We start from the raw sequence: 26987 nt of genomic DNA, 5'->3' as shown, positions 1-26987 counted from the left end.
TCTCAGAGAACTCGTTGTTCCTATTGTTCTCTGAATCTGACTTGAGCGTCTAAGGATCCTCGTCGGAGCAAAAACCTCCGATTTGGACTTATTTTGCAGATCACTCCAGCGCTAGCATGCCTGCACGAGGCTCAGCGCCAGCATCTCTGCACGAAGCTCAGCCATCCTCTCTCCGACCTCGACTGAATCGAGCAGCAACAGATGTGTTAAACATATTTCTTTGAACCACTTTCTATCTGAATGTCAATTGTGTTGTACATTGTGGTGTCAAATTTCTTCTAGTGGTAGCCTTTTGAAATAGAAAGCCATACCATGACCTAGAAAATCAGAAATTCTATTGTGAGACCTACCTAACAGGTTATAGTTTAAGATGACGCAAGCAAAGGTCAACCCCCTGAATTCTCCCAGAGTTGGAAAGATCATGGAGAAAGATGGGAGACTACAGGGTTTGATTGAGGAAACTTGCTTCATTTTTGACGTATAGATATGAGTCAACAAGTCCAGTAGAAAGATACCCTCATTTATTTGCCAGAAATTAGGTCATTCTCATCTCATGGCAAATTATAGTTGACAAAGCTACTGGCTACGTATGTTATGTCTGTCTTCCACTACCAACTATAATACATGGTTCTTATGAATTTCTTTGTCGCAATTGGTAAATTTCATACTAAGAAATCTAGGTCTTTAATGCATTCCTAAGATATGACTTAGGTGTTTGCTGACATTCTTTAGATGCGTGTCGAAGAGCTTAGTTCATTGATGACAACATAAGATTTTGGTTTCATTGGGAATTGGAGTTCCTTGACTAATATGATATTGTTGCAACCTAGATCCATTGGGTCTTAAAAGTTGACTAGAAAAAGCATGCCTTGTCACCCCAACTCATAGAGGTTGAGGGATGGCATTTCTTTTCTCAGTTCACTGTTTGCTGTGAACTCATCCTAATCTGTAGCTTTGAACTTAAAGTCATTTTTGATGATGTTTTACTAGCTCAATTTGTTGCAGCTTAGCATGCATTGCTGATTGGGTTTTGGAACAAGCTCCTTAGGGCCTATCTTGGCCATGTTCTACATGAATCTGTGGACCATCCATCATATTCATTGTCAGGCCAATGAATGGCAGACTGATTGACGAATCTTTTTATATGCCATATCTCTCTTGCTTCCATTTCCAATGCTTATCAGCACTTTGTACATTCTAGCTACGACTAGGCAACATAAAGAGGCTTCCTAGTACAGCTCAAACAATCAGGTGAGTCAAGAGAACAAATACATGCCGAGAGATGCATGATGGCTTTATCTAGTGATGAAGGACATCAGTACAGATATTATAGGGTATCAGAAAGAATGTGCTCAGTTTGTTGTTCTTCAGTAAAACCTAAAGCACTTGAGGAAAATTTTGTGGATAATCATTTTCTGTGACATATGAGTTTTTTACTTCAGAAACTGAAACTCAATTCCAATGTTCCATCTTTACCTTATTTTTCTGTGATAAATGGTGAGCATGTTGAAGATCCCATTGATTTTGGTTTAGTTATGATGGTGGTTGCAACTTCTACATCTTATTCCTTTTCTACATTCCATAATATTCTGTTTTCTGTCTAAGAAAAATAATCTCAATTGCTTCTAAAGTCCAATAGTTTGAATACCAACATTTTTGTTGCTAGTTCATATTAGCTTATGGCATAATTTTTTACAAGACCTGTAGCTTATTCATTTTAAGGCTTATATCAAGAGAATAGCATGTACAAGTTGTAGTTGTTAGCATTATAGAATTGCTTAGATGGTCAAGAATCACTGCTACATGATCAACACATAACATATTCCCATTACAAAGTATTTAGATCCTGGTCAATTGGAAAGAAGAAATAAAGTGATCCCTACAATATCTTAGTCTGCAATATGTGTATCATTTTGTAATGTCACATATCTTTCCATGGAAGTGTATTTCAAATGTCAGCAAGGATGATGCGCATACATGCTGTGCCATCCCCCAGACAGCACAAGCATGATACATGGAAAACCATAATCATAAGGCCTCATCTCAACTATTAAAGGTCAATTTTATGAATCCCTTTTTTGCTAATCATTCCTACATTGTGCAATCTCCGGTTTACATTCTTTTCTATATATTTCTCATGACTTTTATCTTTTTTTCCTTAGATCTTACTCTTTTCTCATTCTCAAACCTTTAAACTGGAGTGTTCTCATATTTCATTGGGCATGATTGTTCTACATCCATCAGTGCTACAAATTTTCCCTAAATTGGAGTTGCTCTTTCACCTCTTAATATAATCATTCCACTTTTTTTTCTACTTCTACTTCTAATCTCCTGTTTGCATATCATGCATGCCCTGTTATCAGTGTAGGGTAATTTTTGAATTAGAAGAGAAGAGGGTCTAAATATGGCTATGGATACAAGTTCTGAAGATTCTCCATCAGTCCTCTTGAAGTGTCTACGGATTATGTGACAAATGTAGAAATATGGTTGGCAAAGTAATCACAGTCAATATCAGCATGAGTTCAGACTTATATGGTGACCTTGACTAAAAAAAAAAAGAATAACGTGGATGCTTGATAAGATCAAATAAAATTATCGCTATGGGATCCTTATGAGCTGATTGTGGCAAGTTGGTCATAAAAATGCTTTAAGAAGAGTCTTTTGGTTGGGGAGGAATGAGATTGTTCTGTTCTTGTCTTGTAATTATGAATGATGTCATATAATTTGGACTATCAGTTTATGTTATTAGTGTTTCTCTACCAAGATCCCTCTTCAAGCTTGTTTCTGGTGAATTGCTGATGAGTCATCCCCTTTCACCAACTATTCATGTGCTCCCTTTCTAGTGGAGTCCTTTTGTTATTTAGCTTCCAAGGAGATCTTTTTATGCAACTATATGGACAAAAGTTTTATATGGAGATGGTTGTTCATTTTAATAGCTGTGAGAATGAGTGTTGGGCTAGTGACATACTTGATCTATGTAAGATGCCACAGACTGTTGAGAGTAACTCATCTTTATTTGGTGTGTGCTTGGAGGGATTTATGGATACCTTTTAAAGTTGATAAGTGAAATTTTAAGTATCCCATAATGGGAAATGGAATTTGGCTTTTGTTTTCTAGAGAGTTTGATTGAAATCTATACAGCAAAAGAAAGTGCTGATTTTTTGAGGATTTGTGAACACCAGTTGAGAAGCTTATTCGGGAACTGTGAAGTTCTTATGCCTACAGCAGTGATTTGGCAAGCTAATCTAGTTCAGGACTCTTACTATAACTGGACCATATTAGCCAATTTTTTTATGGATATTAACAATTTTTAGCTTCTATTTAACTTGTAAAGCTAATTGAGTCTTAACTTTCCCCAACTTCAAAAGGGCCCTAAAAAAATATAAAAATGATTCTCTAAATGAGGTCATGGTTTTTGTTTGATTGGAAACATGTTCAATGTCTTCCCTGTGCATGAATTCTAACATTTATAACTTGCAATGGTTGAGTGAATATCTTATTGTTTTTTTCCTCTATAGAAATTTGAATAGAAGTTTATTTTGGGTTAGTTTTTGAAAGATTTTGGTATATCTAGTGATGTGAGATGCCAATGAAATTACATGTTTGTATGCTCTGAGCCTTAGGTGGTCTACATCTAATTTATTAAAGCTCTTTATTTAAGGGAATAATGTGGATTTCACTAAGCCATCTTCATTATAATTTTATGATTAACGGTGATTAATGGAGAGTGGGTCTTGGTGCAATGATAAAATTATGCTATTGCGATATGGATGTCACAGTTTTGAAATATAGAAACAACTCTGCATGCAAAGGTATGGCTGTGTACATTTAACCCCAAAGTTTGCCGTACCATATCGAATTAGGTGGTACATGGCATACTATATGTCTGTACCATATTGGTTCGGTACCATACATCGTTCAAGGATTGTACCGATATTTGGTATGCCGAACCGGCCCTGTACCGACATAGTAACAGGCTTGCACCAGTCTGAGGGTATTGAGATGGCGAACCTTGTCTAACCCTCCCTAGAACTTGCAGTGGTGGGAGCCTTATGCTCTAGAATGACTTTTTTTTAAAGTTGATTAACCATAATTGTCCGCCCTGTATTGTCTAACTAATTAGGTTAGCTTCGTGAGTCCTCATTTAATTCCTATTTGTTCTATCTTTTTTGTGTTATTTCAAGCTTTTCTATGTCCTTTCAAAATTGGAAATGATGTTAACAGTCATAAATATTGAATTTGGTTCATAATTTGATATGCTTCTTACAAGTGGATATCAATCTAATATCAACTTTAAAACCATTGTATGTGGGCTCAAAACGAGTAGCATTGTGACTAAAAGTAATTTGTATAACTGGTTATCAATATATTATCAACCTTTTACCATGTTACCTATGTTCAAAACCATCATAGGCAATGTGATTAAAAGTGGTGATGGTAACTATTTGATTTCGATGCTAGAAGTGAATTTCAATGAAACTAGAGAACTTGCTTCTGGGCAGGTTTCTTTTTCTTTTAATCATTTTAACATATGAATAATTGTTGATAGAATAGGAGTTAGTAGGAATTTTGTGGTTAATTCTTAACTTTAATATTCTATTCGTGCAAAGGAAGGTCTTGATTTGTACAATTAGTATTTTCTCTCCTAATCAAGGTTAGTGGAACAAGCATGAGAACCTATACTAGTTGCTAGGAGGCATAGTAAAGTATGGCACCATACCATGCCGGCTCATGGCATAATAAAGGGGAATTGGAGATGGAAGGACCAAGGAAGGAAAGAGAGTAAAATAGAGAAAGGGAAAAGGAGAGGAAGGGAAGGAGAAAGAGGGTGAGGGAGGGGGGGGGGAGAGGCCGAGAGAGGGAGGGGGCTTTCAAGCCTCTTCGCCGGCAGTCTAACAAAAGAGAGGAAAAGAGGGAGAGGGAAGGAGGGAGCGGGCGAGAGAGAGGGTGAGGGAGGGGGAGAGAGAAAGAGGCTGATAGAGAGAGAGAGCTTTCGAGCCCCCTCTCCTCCAACTACAACATATGAAAGAGAGGAAAAGAGATGATATATGGAGGAAGGGAGGGAGAGAAAGGGCGAGGGAGGGGAGAGAGAAAGGGCTTTCAAAACAAAATAGAGGCTCCAACTCCTTTATTTTTATTTTTTTTAAATTTTTTTAAGTAAAGCTGGAAGTCACTGCTGACTTCACTTGAAAAATTAAAGGGCTAGAGCCTTTCGTTTCAAAGCAGGTGCTCCGGCCCTAGTGGGAAGCACCAGAGGAGAGGGGACTCGAAAGCCCTCTCTCTCTCTCTCTCTCTCTATCTTCCACTCTTTCCTTCTCTTCCCCTCCCTCGTTAGTGTCTCAAATTGAGGGCAAAATCATGCCAGTTTGTCCTCGGTATGGCTTGGTACACTCCGAACCAAGCGGTTTAGGGAGGTATAGTGAACCATGCTCCTAGTAATCTTGTCTATATAAAAATGTTGGAATCCATGCTTGTTTCTAGTGATTATTGTTTTGTTCTATTTTATAAATGCTAGATGAATCTTTTGATCAACAAAGAGATAAAAAGCTTCTAGGTTGGGTATTTTCTATTTGTGTTTCATATCATATTACATGCCAATTTTGAAATTCTAATACTTTAATAGAATCTCTTAATACTTTTTGGAATTCACTTCCCTTACATAACTGATTTTACTTCAATAGATGGCAACTGCAAGGGTAGCAACATGTTGTCTCCTTTCTTAAAACTACACACCATTTTTCTTTTTGTATTGCTTTGCTCTAGCATAATGCTTACATTTCTGCCACTTAGGCCAATGTGGTTGAGGGTTAGATATATACTGCTAATGGCAGTAAGCTTATTATATGTTAATCTGGAAGCACAATTCATATGCAGTACAAGAGATGCAGCTCATTTATGAGCAACGCTTCTAAACCAATTACTCCACACCTCAATGATATCTATTTGCTTCCGTTCCGATATATTTTTAGGTATTTTGCAAAAATGGCCATGCATATTTTCAGATTTGCAAGATTGGCCATTTTTTTAAAGATTTGTGAGATCAAACATCTTCAATTTTCCTGATGGAACTGCCCTTAGGATCGTATTATACGGCACACAAATTCAATAGTACTTGTGTATATAGTGCACATATTTAGACTAATCAGTTCACACATTTAGATTTTGTATGTTTATCAAGTTGTTTATATCTATATGGTGCAAATTAGATAAACAAGTATACAACCCCTAATGCACATATTTAAACAATCTGGTGCATTATTAGTGGGACACACATGTTTATACTAATCAGTGGTCACATTCATTTAAATGTGGATCAACATATGCACCTCAAAGTTGCATATTTTTGACTATTGATTCTAGAGCGCAAAGTTTGATTGTTAGATTTACATTTCCAAACAGATGAGGTCGGGGTAATTTGGTCAGAAAAAATTAGAATAAACAAGGTTGATCTTGCAAAGGTGGAAAAAATAGCTGGTCCTACAAATATGAAAATGCATGTAGTGTTTTTGGCAAAATGTGTTTTATTTTAGTTTTTTTAATGTTATGCTGCATATAGTTCATATCTCTTTTATTGGGTTGATTAGTCTGCAGGTTTTAAATTTAAAGGATAGAATAAATGATGCACAAAATCCTGAAGAGAGTACCAAATGTTTCATTAGGTGCATGCTTGTTATATGGGAAACATATGCTAGTAGCAAGCTATCATATGTAATAATAGATTTTAGTATGATCACAACAATTTCTGTTTGTGTGGCCTTAGCATCAAGGATTCATGTCCCAATGGGATGTCTTGCAAGATATTGGGATGGGGTACCATCCCATGTATTGGGATAAGACCTTTCTACTATGATCCTAGCATCCCGATTGGGATGTCTTGGGACATCTCCCATCCTAATTGCCGAGATGGGGGGTGATAGCAATGCTTTTTGTTCCATGAAAAAATTGGAATAGCCCCATCTCATGGCATTTTAAACCTTGCTTAGCGCAATGTAAGGTTTTTCCACTGTAATCTAGGTATTACGAGCTCAAAATATGAAAACAGCTTTGTATGTGGGAGCAAGACTGCATATATCTGACCCTCCCCAAACCTTACTTTTGGGTATAAAATAAGCCCAGCTGAAGTTCGTAAGAGGCCAACCCTCTCAGGACTCTTCCGGCTTCCGACCTTGTGCGGCGTCTTTCTGAACTTTCCCGACCGTCTGAGCTTCCACAGTACCATTTGGACTCCTCCAGCGGTCGACCTTCCACAGTGTCTTCCAGATTCCTCCAACGGACGAACTCCTATCGTACCTTCCGGACTTCTCCGATAATGAGCTCCTTCAGTCGTCTATCGGACTGCTCCAAATGCTCTCTGGGCTTCACTATCAGTCGATTTTCTACAATGATCGACTATTCTCCGAATCTCTTCCAGACTTCCTCTCGTCACGATCGACTTTACTCCGAGCTTCTTCCGGACTTCGTCAATGTCCGGGCTTCTCCAGCAGCAGGACTTCTATAGTAACTAGACTCCATCCAAGTTTCTACAGTGGTCGACCGCCTTTCGAATTTCATTGAGCTTCTGCAGTAAGCGAATTCCGACCGAACTTCTATTGCAAGCGGACTTCATCCGAGTTCTACAATAAGCGGTCTCCATCCGGGCTTCCACGGCAATCGGTCTCCATCCGAGCTTCTACAATAAGCGGTCTCCATTCGGGCTTCCACGGCAATCGGTCTCCATCTAAGCTTCTACAGTAAGCGGAATCCTTCTGGACTCCTACAAGAATCGGACTTCGTCCGAACTTCTACAGCGGATGGATTCCAGACGAACTTCTACAACGGACGGGCTCCAGCAGTCGGATTTCTACAGTGACCGTCTCCGGTGTCTTCCGTACCTTTCCAGCTATCAACCTTCAACAGCGCCAACCGGATTTCAACAGTGCCAACCAGACTCCTCCAGCGGATGAATTTTCACAATGTCTTCCGGACTCTTCTATCGGTCAACCTTCTATAGCGCCTTCCGAATTTCGCTATCGGTCGACCTTCTGTCGGATTCCTCATGCAATCGGATCTCTCCAATCGACAGCCCTCAGACAAGCTTCTACATCAGACAAATCCCAGACGGACTTCTCTAGCAATCGGACTCCAGTCGGATTTTTTCAACAGAAAGTTTCCGTCTGGGCTTCTACAGCAGATGACTCCCGTCTGCAGCATCAACACCTAAGGCACCCAACAACAGTTAACCCGTCAGCAACCTCGGAAACATTCAAGCTTCTCTTAAATTGCTGAGACAGAGCTATTCCGCTCCACCAGACGTCCCAACCGAGCTTCAGCCGTCCGGTTCGAACTTCCCGGCAAGTCGCGACAACGGACACCACTACACTCTGTAACAAACTCCACGTGGCCCCACCACTCTTCGGCAAGTCGCGACAACGGACACCACTCTACTCTCTGTAACAAACTTCACGTGGCCCCATCACTCTCCGGCAAGTCGCGACAACGGACACCACTCCACTCTCTGTAACAAACTTCACGTGGCCTCACCACTCTTCGGCAAGTCGCGACAACGGACACCACTCCACTCCCTGTAACAAACTTCACGTGGCCCTGAACGGCCCACTATCAGGCAGTTACGGACATCGCTGTCAATCAGTTACGCTCTCCCATCTATAAAGAGACCTCTCAGATATGTTCTCCTTTAAGCTCTAAACACTATCTCTAAACTCTGCTAAAATCCCATTCGAGTGCTCCATTTCTGTTGAAGCAGAGTACTGACTTGAGCGTCGGAGGATCTTGTCGGAGCATCCCCAACTCCGGTTTAGACTTTCCTTGCAGGTCTCAGCGGCGGCCGTGATCCTCTCGACTCCAGCTTCTCCGATCTCGGTGGAATTCTGCACCAACAGAATTGGCGCTAGAGGAAGGGCTGTGTCTTCGCAGGACCCTTGTTCTTAAAGGAGTACTCAACGGGACTGTCTCCGATCATCTTCTTCGACATTTTCTTTTTCTCCGGCCAGATCCCAACCTGATGCCTCTCCGAAAGGCATCCACCAGGCGATCTACGGTCTCCATGGCCAGATCTCAGCAAGATCCGCCAGCTCCGGCCTTGTCTTCAATTTTTCAGACTCCTCCGGTAACGGCAGTCAGTATGGAGCAGTTCGACCTACTGGTTCAGCAGGTCAGGGTCTCACCAAAGTGGTGCAAGCCATGCAGCAGCAGCAGCAGCCGCAGGCATCTGTGCGGCTAGAAAGAGCATCGTCGGAATTTCAGAATCCGACGATCGGGTGGCCCATTTGGGCCAGTCGCCCTGTATCCCCGGGAAAGGGAAGCAGAAGGCGGAGAGCCCTCTGTCTGATCACGATTCCACCCTCGGAGTGTCCTTATCTCCATTCTGTCAGAAGATCATCGAGATTTGCGATCGAGAGGATCTCCTGGATCGAAGGTTCCAAGAGATGAACCGGCGGATCGAAGAGCTCCGCCATACTCCCCCTGCTTACGGTGAGGATATCTGTACTGACCTTCTTTTTTCTCAAATGATTATGTAGGAACCAATCCGGTTGATCACCTGGAGGCCTTCCGGACAATGATGCTGCTCCATGGTGCGCCAGACGCCATCCTGTGCCGAGCTTTTCCATCTACCTTGAAGGGAGCAGCAAGAAATTGGTACTCGGTACTGAAGTCGGATACTATCTTCTCCTTTGATCAAATGAGCCATCAGTTTGCGGCTCATTTCGTCAGCAGCCGACGTCTCCGGAGAGGTTCGAAGTTCCTCATCAACATCAAGCAGAAGGAGGGAGAATCCATTCGAACTTATGTCAACCGTTTTAACGCCGCCGCATTGGAGGTCCGGAACTTGGACCAATCAGTTGTAATGGCCGCCTTGAAGAGCGGTCTTCAAAAGAATGACCTTCTGTTTTCCCTGGAAAAGAAGTATCCCAGAGACTTCGCTGATTTGCTGGCTCGGGCCGAAGGATATACCCGAGCAGAGGAAGCCTTCAAGCTGAAGGATGAGGAGGCCGCGAAGGAACGGCAGGCGGGTGACTCCAGCAAGCCCGCAGCTGAAAAAGGGTCGAGTGAAGCTCGGCCACGTTTTCGAACTCCCCCCGGACACAAGCATGTTCGAACTTCCCTCCGAGCTCGTAGGCAGAGAAGCCCGGACCGCAGAGTTCGACGGAGCTCTCCCCCAAGAAGATTCCACAGCTACGCCCCTCTCAATGCTTCAAAAACTCAAGTGCTGATGGAAATCAGGGAGCAGCTGCCAAGATCGGAAAAGATGCGTACACACTCCGGGAAGCACAACCCTAACAAGTTCTGCCTCTATCATCGTGATCACGGCCACAACACGGAGGAGTGTATTCAGCTTCGAGATGAGATCGAGGAGCTCATCAGACGAGGTGGGCTCAACAGATTCATCCGACGTCGGCCTGAAGGTAGGGAAGATCGGTCGAGGACCCTACTATAATCAGAGCCGCCAAGGAGGGAAGAACAGCTTGAAGATCGGCCTCCAATCGGGATCATCAACACCATCTTTGGAGGACCTCGGTGGGGAGCAGCCAGTGGATCGACCGGACCGTCCAAGCAGTAGAGGACTGAAGAATCTATAACCTTTACTGAAGAAGATGCCCAGGCAATTCAATTCCCCCATAATGATGCGGTTGTAGTTTCTTTAAATATTGCTGATTATAATGTACGCCGCATTCTTGTTGATAGTGGAAGCTCGGTCGATATTTTGTTTTACGATGCATTCTCAAAAATGTCCATTTCGAATGATCGATTAGGGTCGATAAGCTCTCCATTGGTAGGATTCACTGGCGATGCTGTGCCAGTGGAAGAAGTAATAACTTTGACCGTAGTTGCAGGTCGGTGTTCGAAACAATCTAGAGCGCAAGTGGATTTCCTGATAGTAAGGGCCCCGTCTGCCTACAACGCAATACTCGGCTGACCTGGCCTCAATGCCCTCCGAGCTGTGGTATCGATCTACCATTTGAAATTGAAATTTTCTACAAGCCAAGGGGTCGGAGAGGTCAGAGGAGATCAAGTCCTGGCAAGACACTGCTATAACATAGCCTTACAAAGAAATGGTCAGTCTGACCCCTGTTCGGTTGATGGATTAGACACCCGCGATGACCTTGCTGAAGAACGGGATGAGCCAATTGAAGATCTTGTCTCGATTCCTTTGAACGATGGAGATGAAGAGCATGTGGTGAAGATCGGCTCCAACCTGGGAGAAGAGGTACGGACACAGCTCATCAATTTTTTACAAAAGAATACGGATGTTTTCGCTTGGGTTCCGACGGACATGCCGGGGATTGATGCGGAAGTCATGGAATACCGTCTAGTTGTTGATCCCAAACATTGGCCGACGAAGGAAAAAATCCTAGGTCATGCATCGGAAAAGCTGAAGGCAATAGTTGAGGAAGTTGATAAACTCCTGAAAGCCGGGTTCATCAGAGAAGTCAACTATCCGAACTGGGTCTCCAATGTGGTTCTCGTCAAGAAGGCGAACGACAGATGGAGGATGTGTATAGACTTCAAAAAGCTGAACAAAACCTGTCCGAAGGATAGTTACCCTCTGTCCAGAATTGATCAATTAGTGGATGCAACCTCGGACCACGAGCTTCTCACTTTCATAGATGCATTCTCTGGCTACAATCAAATCAGGATGGCACCAGAGGACGAAAAAAATACTGCTTTTATCACTAACCGTGGTCTTCACTGTTACAGGGTCATGCCTTTTGGCCTAAAAAATGTAGAGGCGATCTATCAACGGCTGGTGAACAAAATCTTCAAAGAGCAGATCGGCCGCAACATAGAGGTCTACGTGGACGACATGCTCGTAAAAAGCAAATCCTCAATGAACCACGTCGCCGACCTTGAGGAGACCTTCAGCGCCCTCCGAAAATACAAGATGAAGCGGAACCCAGCCAAGTACGTTTTTGGAGTAACCTCAGGGAAATTCTTGGGCTTTATGGTATCGGGGTGCGGGATCGAAGCAAATCCAGAAAAGATTTGTGCCATCCAAGAAATGATCGCCCCGAAGTCAATAAAGGAAGTCAGTGCCTTATTGGGAGAGTAGCAGCTCTGAATCGTTTCGTCTCAAGGTCGGCCGAACGGTGCCTACCTTTCTTTCAGACTCTCAAGCAGTCGAAGAACTTCTATTGGACCACTGAATATCAGTTAGCGTTCGAAGAATTGAAGAACTACCTCAGCTCACCTTCGCTATTGGCAAAGCCCGAATCTGGCAAGGAGTTGTTCCTGTACCTGGTGGTCTCCCCTGTGGCTCTCACAGTAGTTCTGGTTAAGGAAGCAAAAATTCAACAGCCGATCTACTACATAAGTCGAGTATTGAGAGACGCCGAAATCAGGTACACTAAGTTAGAGAAACTAACTTACGCCTTGTTGATTGCAGTCCGAAGGCTCCGATTTTATTTTTAAGGGCACACCATAACACTGCTCACCGACCAGCCGATCAAGACAGTTCTGCATCGAGCGGATGCTTCCGGAAGGATAGCGAAATGGGCGGTCGAGCTCACAGAATTCGATATCAACTATCGATCTCGGTCGACGATAAAAGCCCAGATATTAGCAGACTTCATAGTGGAATGCACTATCCCGAAAGAAGTCAAACTTGAACAAGGTGAAGCTGACAACCCAGGGCTTCAGCCGAACTCCCCTGAGGAAAGAATAGATCTCTCTGATGGTTTTTGGGCCCTCTATGTGGATGGTTCCTCCAACATGTCAGGTGCAGGCGCGGGCCTGATCTTGGTCAATCCGGAAGAAATTATCGCGGAGCACGCGCTGCGCTTCGAATTCCCTGTGACAAATAACGGAGCAGAATATGAAGCTCTGATTGCAAGACTGAAGATCGCCAAAGAATTAGAAGTAGATCAGCTCCAAGTTTACAGTGACTCCCAATTGGTGGTGGGACAAGTCAGCGGAAACTATGAAACTCGGGAGGACAATACGGTCAAGTATCTCGGAAAGGTACAAGAGATCATCTCTGCCTTTGGCAGCTTTGACATCAAGCAGATTCCAAGAGCAGAAAATATCAGGGGCGATCTTCTCTCCAAGTTGGCTACACTGGCTCCGGCTGAACTACCCAAAGAAGTCCTTTTCGAAGTTCTGAAATGTCCAAGTACGGAAGAACCGCAGCTTGTAATGGAGATTAGCCATGAACCCAGCTGGATTGACCCATTGGTTGCATATCTCAAAGACGGGGTTCTTCCTCATGATGCAAAAGAAGCTCGGAAGCTTAGAAACCAGGCCTCCCGATATATCCTTTATGAGGGCAAGCTGTACAAGAGGTCGTACTCTTTACTCCTCCTGAAATGTCTCCGGCCTTCTGAAGCCGACTTTGCCTTGTGGGAGGTACATGAAGGAGTCTACGGAAGTCACCTGGGAGCCAGATCTTTAGCCCACAAACTGCTCTGACAAGGTTATTACTGGCCTACAATGTACTACAACTCTATTGAATATGTCAGGAAGTGTGATCGGTGTCAGAGATATGCGAATATCCAAAAACAGCCCACCTCCGAACTTACACCTTTGAGTGCCTCATGGCCGTTTGCACAATGGGGGATGGATATCCTTGGACCTTTTCCCATGGCGTCCGGGTAGTGGAAGTTCCTTCTGGTGGCAATTGACTACTTCACCAAGTGGGTCAAAGCTGAACCTTTGGTGAAAATCACAGAAGCTAAAGTGCAGGACTTCGTCTGGAAGTCAATCGTTTGTAGGTTCGGCTTACCCAGAACTCATTACTAATAATGGGCGACAATTTGTTGGAGCAAGGTTTGCTGAATTTTGTGAGGACTTAAATATCAACCATAACTTCACGTCAGTAGCCCATCCGCAGGCAAACGGTGAAGCCGAGGTGACTAACAGGATTCTGTTGCAAGGAATCAAGGCGAGATTTGAAAAAGCAAAGGGAACTTGGACAGATGAGCTTTATCATGTGTTATGGGCATACCGAACTATCCAAAGACTGCCCACTGGGGAGACCCCCTTTGCCTTAGCCTTCAGAATAGAAGCCGTTATCCAATTGAACTCAAGCTTCCGTCGGCACGAGTCGTGACATTCGACGAGCAGCGCAACTCACAGGATCTCAAGGCCAATCTCGACTTGTTAGAAGAAAAGCGGAAGACAGCTCAAGTTCAGATGGCAGCCTACAAGCAGAAAGTAACCCGCTACTACAACTCCCGGGTCAAGAGCAAAGCTTTCAGAGCGGGGGACCTAGTACTTCGGCGAGCCGCTGTTTCACAACCTCAGAACCAAGAGAAACTTGTCCCAAACTGGGAAGGCCCATATGAAGTCAGGGAGGTAGTCCGGCCCGGAACATACTATTTAAAAGAGCTCGGAAGAGCGGACCTTCCGCGACCATGGAATTCAAAAAATTTACGAATGTATTACCGATAATTTTGCCCTAAATAAAAGTTTCATATTCGCATATCTTTTCTTTTGGCATTAGCTTATAATGATAGGGAGTAGCTCCTTCAAACAATCGAAACTAAGCGTGTCAAGAACAAAAGGAGAACCTCGTCCCGACAAAAACGAAGGTCCGATTATTTAGAGACCGGATGGGGGGAGAAGCCCTCGCAACGGCCCTTATGCGCCCCCACAGTCATGTTAGGAACAGGAGGAGAACCTCGTCCTAACATGAGCAAAGTCGAAGACCTGATTATTAAGAAACCGGATGGAGGGAGAGGCCCTTGCAACGACCTTTATGCGCTTCCACAGCCATGTTAGGAACAGGAGGAGAACCTCGTCCTAACATGAGTAAAGTCGAAGATCCGGTTATTAAGAGACCGGATGGGGGGAGAGGCCCTCGTAACGGTCCTTATGTGCCCCCACAGCCATGTTAGGAACAGGAGGAGAACCTCGTCCTAACAAGAGTAAAGTCGAAGACCCGGTTATTAAGAGACCAGATGGGGGGAAAGGTCCTCGCAACGGCCCTTATGTGCCCCTACAGCCATTTAGGAACAGGAGAACCTCATCCTAACATGAGCAAAGTCGAAGATCCGGTTATTAAGAGATCGGATGGAGGGAGAGGCCCTCGCAATGGCCCTTATACGCCTCCACAGCCATGTTAGGAACAGGAGGAGAACCTCGTCCTAACATGAGTAAAGTCGAAGACCCGATTATTAAGAGACCGGATGGGGGGTGAGGTCTTTGCAACAGCCCTTATGTACCCCCACAGCCATGTTAGGAATAAGAGGAGAACCTCATCCTAACATGAGCAAAGTCGAAGATCCGGTTATTAAGAGACCGGATGGGAGGAGAGGCCCTCGCAACAGTCCTTATGCGCCCCTACAGCTATGTTAGGAATAGGAGGAGAACCTCATCCTAACATGAGCAAAGTCGAAGATCCGGTTATTAAGAGATCGGATGGGGGGAAAGGCCCTCGCAACGGCCCTTATGCACCCCCACAGCCATGTTAGGAACAGGAGGAGAACCTCGTCCTAACATGAGCAAAATCGAAGATCCAGTTATTAAGAGACCGGATGGAGGGAGAGGCCCTCGCAACGGCCCTTATGCGCCCCCACAGCCATGTTAGGAACAGGAGGAGAACCTCGTCCTAACATGAGCAAAGTCGAAGATCCGGTTATTAAGAGACCGGATGGGGGGAGAGGTCATCGCAATGGTCCTTATGCGCCCCCACGCTATGTTAGGAACAGGAGGAGAACCTCGTCCTAATATGAGCAAAGTCGAAGATCCGATTATTAAGAGACTGGATGGGGGGAGAGGCCCTCGCAACGGCCCTTATGTGCCCCTACAGTCATGTTAGGAACAGGAGGAGAATTTCATCCTAACATGAGCAAAATCGAAGACCCGATTATTAAGAGACCGGATGGGGGGAGAGGCCCTCGCAACGGTCCTTATACGCCCTCACAGTCATGTTAGGAACAGGAGGAGAACCTCGTCCTAATATGAGCAAAGTCGAAGATCCGGTTATTAAGAGATCGGATGGGGGAGAGGCCCTCGCAACGGTCCTTATGCGCCCCCACAGCCATGTTAGGAATAGGAGGAGAATCTCATCCTAACATGAGCAAAGTCGAAGACCCGGTTATTAAGAGACCGGATGGGGGGAGAGGCCCTCGCAACGGTCCTTATGCGCCCCCACAGCCATATTAGGAACAGGAGGAGAACCTCGTCCTAACATGAGCAAAGTCGAAGATCCAGTTATTAAGAGACCGGATGAGGGGAGAGGCCCTCGCAGCGGTCCTTATGCGCCCCCACAGCCATATTAGGAACAGGAGGAGAACCTCGTCCTAACATGAGCAAAGTCGAAGATCCGATTATTAAGAGATCGGATGGAGGGAGAGGCCCTCGCAACGGTCCTTATGCACCCCCATAGCCATGTTAGGCACAGGAGGAGAATCTCATCCTAACATGAGCAAAGTCGAAGACCCGGTTATCAAGAGATCGGATGGGGGAGAGGCCCTCGCAACGGCCCTTATGCACCCCCACAGCCATGTTAGGAACAGAAGGAGAACCTCATCCTAACATGTGCAAAGTCGAAGACCCGATTATTAAGAGACCGGATGGAGGGAGAGGCTCTCGCAACGGTCTTTATGCGCCCCCACAGCCATGTTAGGAACAGGAAGAGAATCTCGTCCTAACATGAGCAAAGTCGAAGATCCGGTTATTAAGAGATCGGATGGGGGAGAGGTCCTCGTAACGGTCCTTATGTGCCCCCACAGCCATGTTAGGAACAGGAGGAGAACCTCGTCCTAACATGAGTAAAGTCGAAGATCCGGTTATTAAGAGACCGGATGGAGGGAGAGGCTCTCGCAACGGTCCTTATGTGCCCCCACAGCCATGTTAGGAACAGGAGGAGAAGCTCATCCTAACATGAGCAAAGTCGAAGACCCTGTTATTAAGAGACCAGATGGGGGGAGAGGCTCTCGCAACGGTCCTTATGCGCCCCCACAGTCATGTTAGAAACAGGAGGAGAACCTCATCCTAACATAAGTAAAGTCGAAGATCCGGTTATTAAGAGACCGGATGGAGGGAGAGGCCCTCGCAATGGTCCTTATGTGCCCCCACAGTCATGTTAGGAGCAGGAGGAGAACCTCATCCTAACATGAGCAAAGTCGAAGATCCGGTTAGTAAGAGACCGGATGGGGGGAGAGTCCTTCGCAACGGCCCTTATGCGTCCCACAGTCATGTTAGGAACAGGGGGAGAACCTCGTCCTAACATGAGCAAAGTCGAAGATCCGGTTATTAAGAGATCGGATGAGGGGAGAGGCCCTCGCAACGGTTCTTATGCGCCTCCACAGTCATGTTAGGAACAGGAGGAGAACCTCATCCTAACATGAGCAAAATCGAAGATTCGGTTATTAAGAGACCAGATGGGGGAGAGGCCCTCGCAACGGCCCTTATATGCCCCCACAGTCATGTTAGGAACAGGAGGAGAACCTCGTCCTAACATGAGCAAAATCGAAGATCCGGTTATTAAGAGACCGGATGAGGGGAGAGATCCTCGCAACGGCCTTTATACGCCCCCACAGCCATGTTAGGAACAGGAGGAGAACCTCGTCCTAACATGAGCAAAGTCGAAGACCCGATTATTAAGAGACCGGATGGGGGAAGAGGCCCTCGCAACGGCCTTTATGTGTCCCCACAGCCATGTTAGGAACAAGAGGAGAACCTCGTCGTAACATGAGCAAAGTCGAAGATTCGGTTATTAAGAGATCGGATGGGGAGAGAGGCGCTCGCAATGGTCCTTATGCGCCCCCACAGTCATGTTAGGAACAGGAGGAGAACTTCGTCCTAACATGAGCAAAGTCTAAGATCCGGTTATTAGGAGACCGGATGGAGGGAGAGGCCCTCGCAACGATCCTTATGCGCCCCCACAGCCATATTAGGAACAGGAGGAGAACCTCGTCCTAACATGAGCATAGTCGAAGATCCGATTATTAAGAGACCGGATGGGGGGAGAGGCCCTCGCAACGGTCCTTATGCACCCCCACAGCCATGTTAGAAATAGGAGAGAACCTCGTCCTAACATGAGCAAAGTCGAAGATCCGGTTATTAAGAGACCGGATGGAGGGAGAGGCCCTCGCAACGGTCCTTATGCACCCCCACAACCATGTTAGGAACAGGAGGAGAACCTCGTCCTAACATGAGCAAAGTCGAAGACTCGGTTATTAAGAGATCGGATGAGGGGAGAGGCCCTCGCAACAGCCCATATGTGCCCCCACAGCCATGATTAGGAATAGGAGGAAAATCTCATCCTAACATGAGCTGAAATTGACTGTGTCGGGAACAGGAGAACCTCGTCCTGACACAAACGAAGACCTGGTCGTTTAAGACCGGATGAGGGGAAAACCTCCTCAACGGCTCCTCTATACCCCTACAATCCCGTGGAGCAGAGGGAAAATTTTCGTTCAAATATAAAAAAAGAGGAGAGAAAAAGAGAAAGCGACGAGCTACGTCAGAGATAAGGAAAAAACGAACTACATCTAAGGCACAAGGGACTTCGTCTCAACGAGGAGGAAAACTCTTGTCAAAAATTCTCAGTCTCTAAGGGGGAACCCAACACTAGCAGGAGAAAATAGACTTCCTCAAAATAACGAGAAGTTCGGACCCCAAGCTCGAACACTGGGAGAAAGCATCAAATTCGAATGGCCTCGAAAAGACCTTCGGTCATGAATAAAAAGGGCGAATCAACGCGGCGATGATCAGGAACCTTCAAACAACGTCGACATCGAATAAGACAAAAGACAAGAGAAGCTCGGTAAACGACAACTCAGAGCAAGAATAGACAAGGTAATGAGAAATTTTTTTTTCATTTCATTAGTAAAGAGAGCATTACAAAAGCCTTTGAAGGCCAAAAAAAAAACAATAAGAAAAGAAAAGAATACATGGAACAAAAGGTAAAAGAGGCTCTAAGGAAGCTCGACTTTTTCTGACTTCGAACTCTCGGTTTCAGCCATTATCAGGGATTGCTTTAAGTTCTCAACTTCTTCTTCCAGTTCTTTCTTTCTTAATAGCATCTCCCGATACATTTGGTGGAACCGCCGGCTTTCGCCCTCTGATTTTTGAAGCCTCTTCCTCAGAACTTCGGACTTCGCTTCTGCATCCTTGACCGCCTGCTGTTCATAGGCCAGCTGAATTTTCAGCCACTGCAGTTCGGTCTTCTCCTTCTCAAGGGCTACGGACAGTTCTTCCATGATCCTCAAGGATCGGAGCTCGTCGGAGCTTGGAACCGAAACGGCCTGGGCTCTTTCGGACAACTGCTTTTGAAGGCGAGCAACCTCGTCGGTCGCCGTCTTGAGCCTCCTTCTGTAGTTGTCTATTTGCCCGCACCAGCCGACTTGGTGAGTGTTGTAATTCGTCTCGGCATCCTGTAGCTGCTTCTGGAGGTCGGAGAATTTCTTCGACCAGTCCCAGCCGTGGTCGACCTGAGTTGTAAGCCAGGACGAGCTCGAGCTCCCTTCCAGTTGGCCGATCTTCTCCCGTGCGGCCGCCAACTCGACCTCGAGGGAGCTGATCTTGGAGGCCTGAGTCCAAGATCGGTCGTTGGCGCATTTCTGGAGTTCCTCAAGCTCCTTCACAAAGTTGGCCTTCTTCCGGTTGTAGTCCATGAAGTCCTTTTTGTGGAGGTTTCGAAGGCGAGTAACCTCTACGGTGGCTTTCGAATGGCTCTTCCTCAGCCTGCGAAGTTCGTCGTCCATCTTCTTTGATTTCTTCATTAGGTGACGAACTTTTCTTCTCAGATCTCGGATCATTGACTTCAAAGGAATCCCCTGCGGTAGGGGAAGAGCTTCGACAGGGCACTGTTGTCGGGAAACAAGAGCGTCACAACGCAAATCATTGCAAGAAAAAAAAAAGGTAGAAGAAGAAAAAGGAGCTCTCTGTAAAGAAGAATCCGATTGCATTGATTGAATAATTCTTAAGTATAAGAGAAAGAGAAAAAAAAAAGAGGTTGTAACAAAGGAAAAGTATAAAATTAAAGGTCTCGGACCTCTGGAGCAGAAGTGGAGGAGCTCGGCGCCCCTGGAAGGTCGGTCATGGTAGCGGCAGTTGAAGAGGCCTCGGCTGGAGGGAGACCGGCAGCAGCTTCGGAAGGTCCGGCTTCATCGTCGGATGCTTCATCCAGGAAGCTGAGGTCGAGTTCGGAAAACTTTCCGACCACCTCCTGGCAAAGCTCGAAGCCTTTGATAAAGGCGGCCTGGCCGAACTTGATATTTAGATCCCTCATCTCGGAGGTCTTGAACTCCACTGCTTAGGCCCTTGCCTCCGAGACTAGGGTTGGGATCTGCTCTTTCAGCTTGGAGACCCCGGCCTCTGCCTTCCTTCTTTCCTCCTCCAAAGCAGCCTTCAGATCTGCCGAAGTTTGTTCCTCCTTCTGAAGCGCTTCTTGGAGACTCGCGACTTCGGCGACCTTCTCCTTAAGACGGGCAGCCTCAGCTTGGCGACCTTCCTCCGCCTGGGCTACTTTCTTCTTTGCGTTATTCATCGCCTCGATGTTGGTGATGAGTTGGTGTCCAATCTGCAAGAGCGGCCAGGAAGTCAATATGAAAGCTAAGGAATGAACTAAGTGAAAAGGCAAAAGGAAGGAAAAAGTAAATCGGCCTACCTTAAGAAAGCTCCCCAGAGAGTCCCAAACCCGCTGTTTAGGATTGGCATGGACGGTCCTGTGGACGATCTCGGACAAAACGCACCCGTCGACCAATCTTTTTATTAAATCCCTGTTGTTGAAGGGATTCTCCCCCGGATCCTCTTTGGAGCCGTTGGACCCCTCGATGGCAGCCCTGCTACTGTGGATCTTGCGAGCCACCGTCTTCTTCCTTCTTTCGGCCCCCGGCGCCTCCTCAGGATGAGACTCTGGAGCGGGAACCTGGTCGGAGGGCTTCTTGAAGAAGCTCGGGGGACTGCGGGCTCGACGTCGGAGGGGGCATCAACGGCAATGGCCGTCTTGGCTGGCACGATCGAGCTTGTTTCTTCTACCCTCGCCTTCTTCGCCGATCCAGAAGTTGCGGCGCCTTTCCTTTTGTGGGTCTTGAGATCCTTGGCTAGTATCCGAGCTGCGTCTGCATCCATATCTGCAATGAAAAAAGATCGGCACAGCTTAGAAACAGAATAAGAGAAAAGAGGAAGCAGCGAATGACTTGAGAAAGAAAAAAATACCGACAGGGTTGAGAGGGCTCAGGCCGACATTAAATAAAAATTGCTCCTTCAGAAGGTCGGAGAGGAGAGGAGCTGGATAAGTCTTAAGTTTATTAGAGGCTTTAAGGTCGTCCTTTCCCAGGCTAGAAGCCCGACGGACGGAGTCCCTCAGGGAGCCCCAGGGGGGCAACCCCAGCATCAGGGTCGGGCATTGGACGTAGAAGTATCTCTCCTTCCAGTTGTGGATAGAAGAGGGGGCACCTTTCAGCAACCTCTTTCTACCGAACTGGGGGAGAAGTACCATCAGTCCTTCGTCAAAGGGTGACGCTTGAAGGTATAAAAATTTCTAAACAAGGAAAGAGTTGGTCGGACTTCAGCTAAACGACAGAGGGAAAGAAATCCTATCAGAAATCTAAAGGAGTTCGGCGCTACAGAAACTAGAGAAATGTTTAAAAAGCGAAAAAGAGCAACAACAAAAGGTGGAAGTGAAAGTCGAAGTCCGGCGCGGAAGGTTTCCTGGTATAAGCAAAAGTGGCCAGGGGGAGGGGCGCTAGCCCGGTCAGTTGGCCCGGAAAGCTCAAGCTTGTACTCCGGAGGAATCTCGTATTGAATCCTAATCAGCGAGAGTTCGTCTGAGGTCAAAGAGCTGGGAATGATGTCTGGTACAAAGATCGGATGAGGTCCATCTACAGTACTAGAATTTTGGGGGGCTGGAGCTGACGAACTTCTAGAACCGTTAGAGGAGGAAGTGTTGGAGGACATTTTGAATCAAATGAAAACCTCAAAAAACTCCCGAAAAAATTGAAAAAAATAGGAAACAAGTTGTTCGTGGAGAAACCGAATGAGCGGAATGCAGAGGAGAAACGGAAGAACAGTAAGAAAAAGAAGGATTTTGGAACTAATCTAGGCTGGTCTGAGAGGTGCAGGAGGGCAGTGAGGGCAATGGAGGTCGACCTGAAGGGCACCTAAGATCGAGAGGGACGTCGGAGGAGGGCGAAGCTCTCGGGGAAGAAGAAGGAACCGAAGAAAAATCTCAGGCAAGGTGAAACCCCTGAAGGAGGACGGGTTTAAATAGACCTCAGGGTCCGGTGCAATAATGATTGCAGATCTCCTTTGGCCGACCTACAACCGCCGCGTGTCCCACTCGTCGTGACAGATGGCTGACGACTGACAGAATCATTATTGCGTCGTACCTGGGGTAACGCTCCAGCGAGAATTCTGAAAAAATCTTTTCGAGTCGCCTCGATTTGAAAAGACTCCAGCACCGACGCGCCAAACGCCAAAATATCTGAAAACAATTGAGTACGAAAATCAAGGGGGGCAACTTCGGCTGATAAAATTTCTCTGTACTTCATTCGAAATTCGAACTCGAAAGTAGGGGGACTGGTGTTGGGTATAAAATAACCCCAGCCAAAGTTCGTAAGAGGTCAATCCTCTCAGGACTCTTCCGACTTCCAACCTTGTGCGACGTCTTTCTGAACTCCCCCGATCGTCCGAGTTTCCACAGTACCATCCGGACTCCTCCAGCGGTCGACCTTCCACAGTGTCCTCCAGATTCCTCCAATGGACGAACTCCTATCGTACGCTCCGGACTTCTTCGATAATGAGCTCCTTCAGTCGTCTATCGGACTGCTCTAAATGCTCTCTGGACTTCACTATTAGTCGATTTTCTACAGTGATCGACTACTCTCCGAATCTCTTTCAGACTTCCTCCTGTCACGATCGACTTTACTCCGAGCTTCTTCCAGACTTCGTCAATGTCCGGGCTTCTTCAGCAGCAGGACTTCTACAGTAACCAGACTCCATCCAAGTTCCTACAGTGGTCGACTGCCTTCCGAATTTCATCCGAGCTTCTGCAGTAAGCGAATTTCGACCGAACTTCTATTGTAAGTGGACTTCATCCGAGTTTCTACAATAAGCGGTCTCCATTCGGGCTTTCACGGCAATCGGTCTCCATCCGAGCTTCTACAATAAGCGGTTTTCATCCGAACTTCCACGGCAACTGGTCTCCATCCGAGCTTCTATAGTAAGCAGCATCCTTCCGGACTCCTACAAGAATCGGACTCTGTCTGAACTTCTACAGCGGATGGATTCCAGACGAACTTCTACAACGGACGGGCTCCAGCAGCCGAATTTCTACAGTGACCGACTGTCTTCGGTGTCTTCCATACCTCTCCAGCCATCAACTTTCAACAGCACCAACCGGACTTCAACAATGCCAACCAGACTCCAGTGGACGAACTTCCACAATGCCTTCCGGACTCTTCTATCGGTAAACCTTCTATAGCACCTTCCGAATTTCGCTATCGGTCGACCTTCTGCCGGATTCCTCATGCAATCAGACCTCTCCAGTGGACAGCCCTCAGACAAGCTTCTACATCAGACAAAATGCAGACGGATTTCTCTAGCAATCAGACTCTAGCCGGATTTCTCCAAAAGAAAGTTTTCGTCCGGGCTTCTATAGCAGATGACTCCCATCTGTAGCATCAATGCCTAAGGCATCCAACAACAGTTAACCCGTCAGCAACCTCGGAAACATCCGAGCTTCTCTTAAATTGCTGAGACAGAGAGCTATTCTGCTCCACCAGATGTCCCAACCGAGCTTCAGCCGTCCAGCCTGAACTCTCCGGCAAGTCGCGACAACGGACACCACTCCACTCTCTGTAACAAACTCCACGTGGCCCCACCATTTTTCGGTAAGTCACGACAACGGACACTACTCCACTCTCTCTAACAAACTCCACGTGGCCCCACCACTTTTCGGCAAGTCGCGACAACGGACACTACACTCCCTGTAACAAACTCCATGTGGCCCCGAACGGCCCACTACCAGGCAGTTACGGACGTCGCTGTCAATGGTTACTCTCTCCCGTCTATAAAAAAGATCCTCCAGATACGTTCTTCTCTAAGCTTTAAACACTATCTCTAAACTCTGCTAAAATCCCATTCGAGTGCTCCATTTCTGTTGAAGCAAAGTACTGACTTGAGCGTCGGAGGGTCTTGTCGGAGCACCCCCAACTCCGGTTTAGACTTTCCTTGCAGGTCCCGGCGGCGGCCGTGATCCTCTCGACTCCAGCTTCTTCGGCTTCGGCGGATTTCTGCACCAACACTTACAATGGCATGATTCTTGTGAATTTGGATGTGCACACCAATTTCTCTGTGTAGATTTATTCTTAAAAGTGGAGATCTCAAGCATTTCCGTTCATGCTTTAAATGCTAACTGAATTGTGATTGGTAAGAGAACTAAATTTTGACCATCAGTTCATAAGTGGATTTCCAAGTCAATTCTTTATTGATGTTTATGTATTATGTGCACTCATTTTGAGTGTGATCTTTTGTAAATTATATGTGGGGCATTTTTTGGTTCTAACAAGAGCATCATGGTCCAAGAGGCTTAGAGACTTTGGTGACCATTGGTTGTGGAGCATGCCTATCTAAGGACCTGCTCTATTTTGGAAATGGAGTTGTGTGGTCTTCTGATGGCATGAAAAATTATGGATCTTTGTTCAATTTGGGCAAAGAGAATTTTGAACATCGCTATGGCATTGTTGAATGGTGATGCTAATAACTAAGATTTGTTGTGTTGACGAGTATGGCACCATATTAGTACCAAACTGGCATGCAGTCTTGTACCATACACACACTCGGTATTTCCTACCATCTTGTATCATACCGTATATCAACACTATAATAGGATGGTATCGGAATGGGGTCCAGTATCAAGGTGGCAAATCTTACTAATAACTAGATTACTCCTATTCTAAAAGATTTTTTTTTTCTTTTTAAATAGAAAACTATGGGATGCCATTTGGTTTGGTGGAGTTTTTTGGCATCCTATATTTCCTGCAAGAGGAATCAATACATCCAATAATTTAAATAATTTTGGAAGAGTGATTAGATTAGTTTGTCATTTTGTTGTTAGTATTTCTATCGAGAAGAATGCTGATGGCTATCCCTGAAGTAGGGAGAAGAAGTAATGACCCGGAACGGTGGTTTGGTTACCAAAATGAAAAAAAAAGATTGAGGCATGGAGGTTTGACTGATTTCTGTATTGCCTTGTTTTTTGCATGTGTATATTCAACATGTGTATATATGCCTCACAGGGTTCACCATCTCGGTACCAAACTCCATACTAATTTCATTCTATTATAATATTGGTATGTAGTATGGTACAAGATAGTAAAGCATTCCAAGTGCCGACATAGTACGAGACTGTATATTTGTTCGGTACCGGCATGGTACATTACTGACTGGTACAACAAAGTTTGATGCCTTGAATTTCCTTTATGTCTTTGTGCATTCATTTGGTAACAAATTATAGTAGGGATCAGATGTTAAGCTCAATAAACAGTTCCTGTAATGATGTGATGTGAGAATATCTGCTTGCTATGACATACCTATTTTTTTTTCTTTACACAATAAAGAACTAAGGACTTTTAAGAGTAATTTTAAGGTCAACATATCCAAGTTTAATGCTTCTATAATGATGGTTGTGATGCAGGTTTTATGTGGCTGAAGTTCTCCTTGCTTTGGAGTACCTACACATGCTTGGGATTATCTATAGAGACCTTAAACCAGAGAATGTCTTGGTAAGGGAAGATGGCCATATCATGCTATCTGATTTTGATCTGTCTTTACGATGTGCAGTTTGCCCAACACTGGTCAAGTCTGTGAACCTTGATTTTGGTTCTTCGAAAAACTCTGGATACTGTATTCAGCCTTCGTGCATCCAGCCCACCTGCATACAGCCTTCATGCTATCAGCCCACATGTTTCTCGCCACGAATTCTTAATAAATCCAAGAACAAGAAGGCAACTTCAAATTCAAATGAAGTTTGTAACCAGGTGATCCCACTCCCAGAGCTCATTGCAGAGCCTACAAATGCCCGGTCGATGTCCTTTGTAGGGACCCATGAATATTTGGCTCCAGAGATCATCAAAGGTGAAGGCCATGGTAGTGCTGTAGATTGGTGGACGTTTGGAATCTTTCTTTATGAGCTTCTGTTTGGGAAGACACCATTTAAAGGGTCTGGAAACCGCGCTACCTTGTTCAATGTGGTGGGTGAGCCCCTGAAGTTCCCCGAGTTGCCCACAGTCAGTTTTGCAGCGAGAGACTTGATCAGAGGTTTGCTTGTGAAAGAGCCCCTGCAAAGGCTCGCATATAGGCGTGGTGCGGCTGAGGTAAAGCAGCATCCATTCTTCCAGAGCATAAATTGGGCACTGATACGATGTACCAGCCCACCAGAGGTTCCAAGACCACACAAGAACAATATTCTGCTAGGAAGCAACATTGCGTCAGCACCCAGTGGGAATTTGGTTGGAGTTGATGTAAAACCATGTGGTAAATATTTAGACATGGAATTCTTTTAATCCAGTATCTTGCTGTTTTAACTTTTGACTTTGAGGCTGCAGATCCCATTCCCAGATAGGGCATATCATTTCATTTAGACACAAAAGTGCTGTTAAAATTACTTTTAAGCAATGAAATGCAGTTATTGATGGTCCTCTGTAGGTATTATGGATATCAGTTACTTGGAAAAAAGGAAACTCTCATTCTAAGTAGGTCCTGAATTTCTTTTATTGTATAAAAATTGGCTGCACCTGTTGATTATTCTTCCTCGCAGTCCAGTTGATTCACATTCTCTCTCTCTCTCTCTTTCTCTCTCGGTTAGAGAAGAAATATTTTCAGGCTAGCTTGTTTGTGCTGACGCCTGACCTTGGATCAGGTTTTTGTAGCTTCACGAGAGATTGAAGACATTATGGTTCAAGTTAGTAAAATACATCGTTTGTGGTAGGCAGACCAGTGCCTTGGGATGAGTGAAGAAATTCTGCTGGTGTTAGAGAGTTGGTAAACAACTCTTAGGAACTCCACGAGGATGCTGGAGATAATTCTTTTTCCGATGT

The 26987-nt window shown here is 45.5% G+C and overlaps 1 protein-coding gene across 1 annotated transcript in view; it reads left to right on the top strand.

The window, feature by feature from the left end:
* Positions 1-26588, top strand: part of LOC105035447 (serine/threonine-protein kinase D6PKL1) — a 42668-nt gene extending 16080 nt beyond the window's left edge. The window contains exon 2 of the mRNA XM_010911004.4: positions 25586-26588. Coding sequence (XP_010909306.1) covers positions 25586-26453 — 868 coding nt within the window. The 3' untranslated portion in view covers positions 26454-26588. The remainder of the gene's footprint in view (positions 1-25585) is intronic.
* Positions 26589-26987: the final 399 nt, after the last annotated feature.

This window comes from Elaeis guineensis, chromosome 7, assembly GCF_000442705.2.
Source record: "Elaeis guineensis isolate ETL-2024a chromosome 7, EG11, whole genome shotgun sequence".
Classification (NCBI taxonomy): domain Eukaryota; kingdom Viridiplantae; phylum Streptophyta; class Magnoliopsida; order Arecales; family Arecaceae; genus Elaeis; species Elaeis guineensis.
This window is presented reverse-complemented; position numbering and strand designations above follow the sequence as displayed.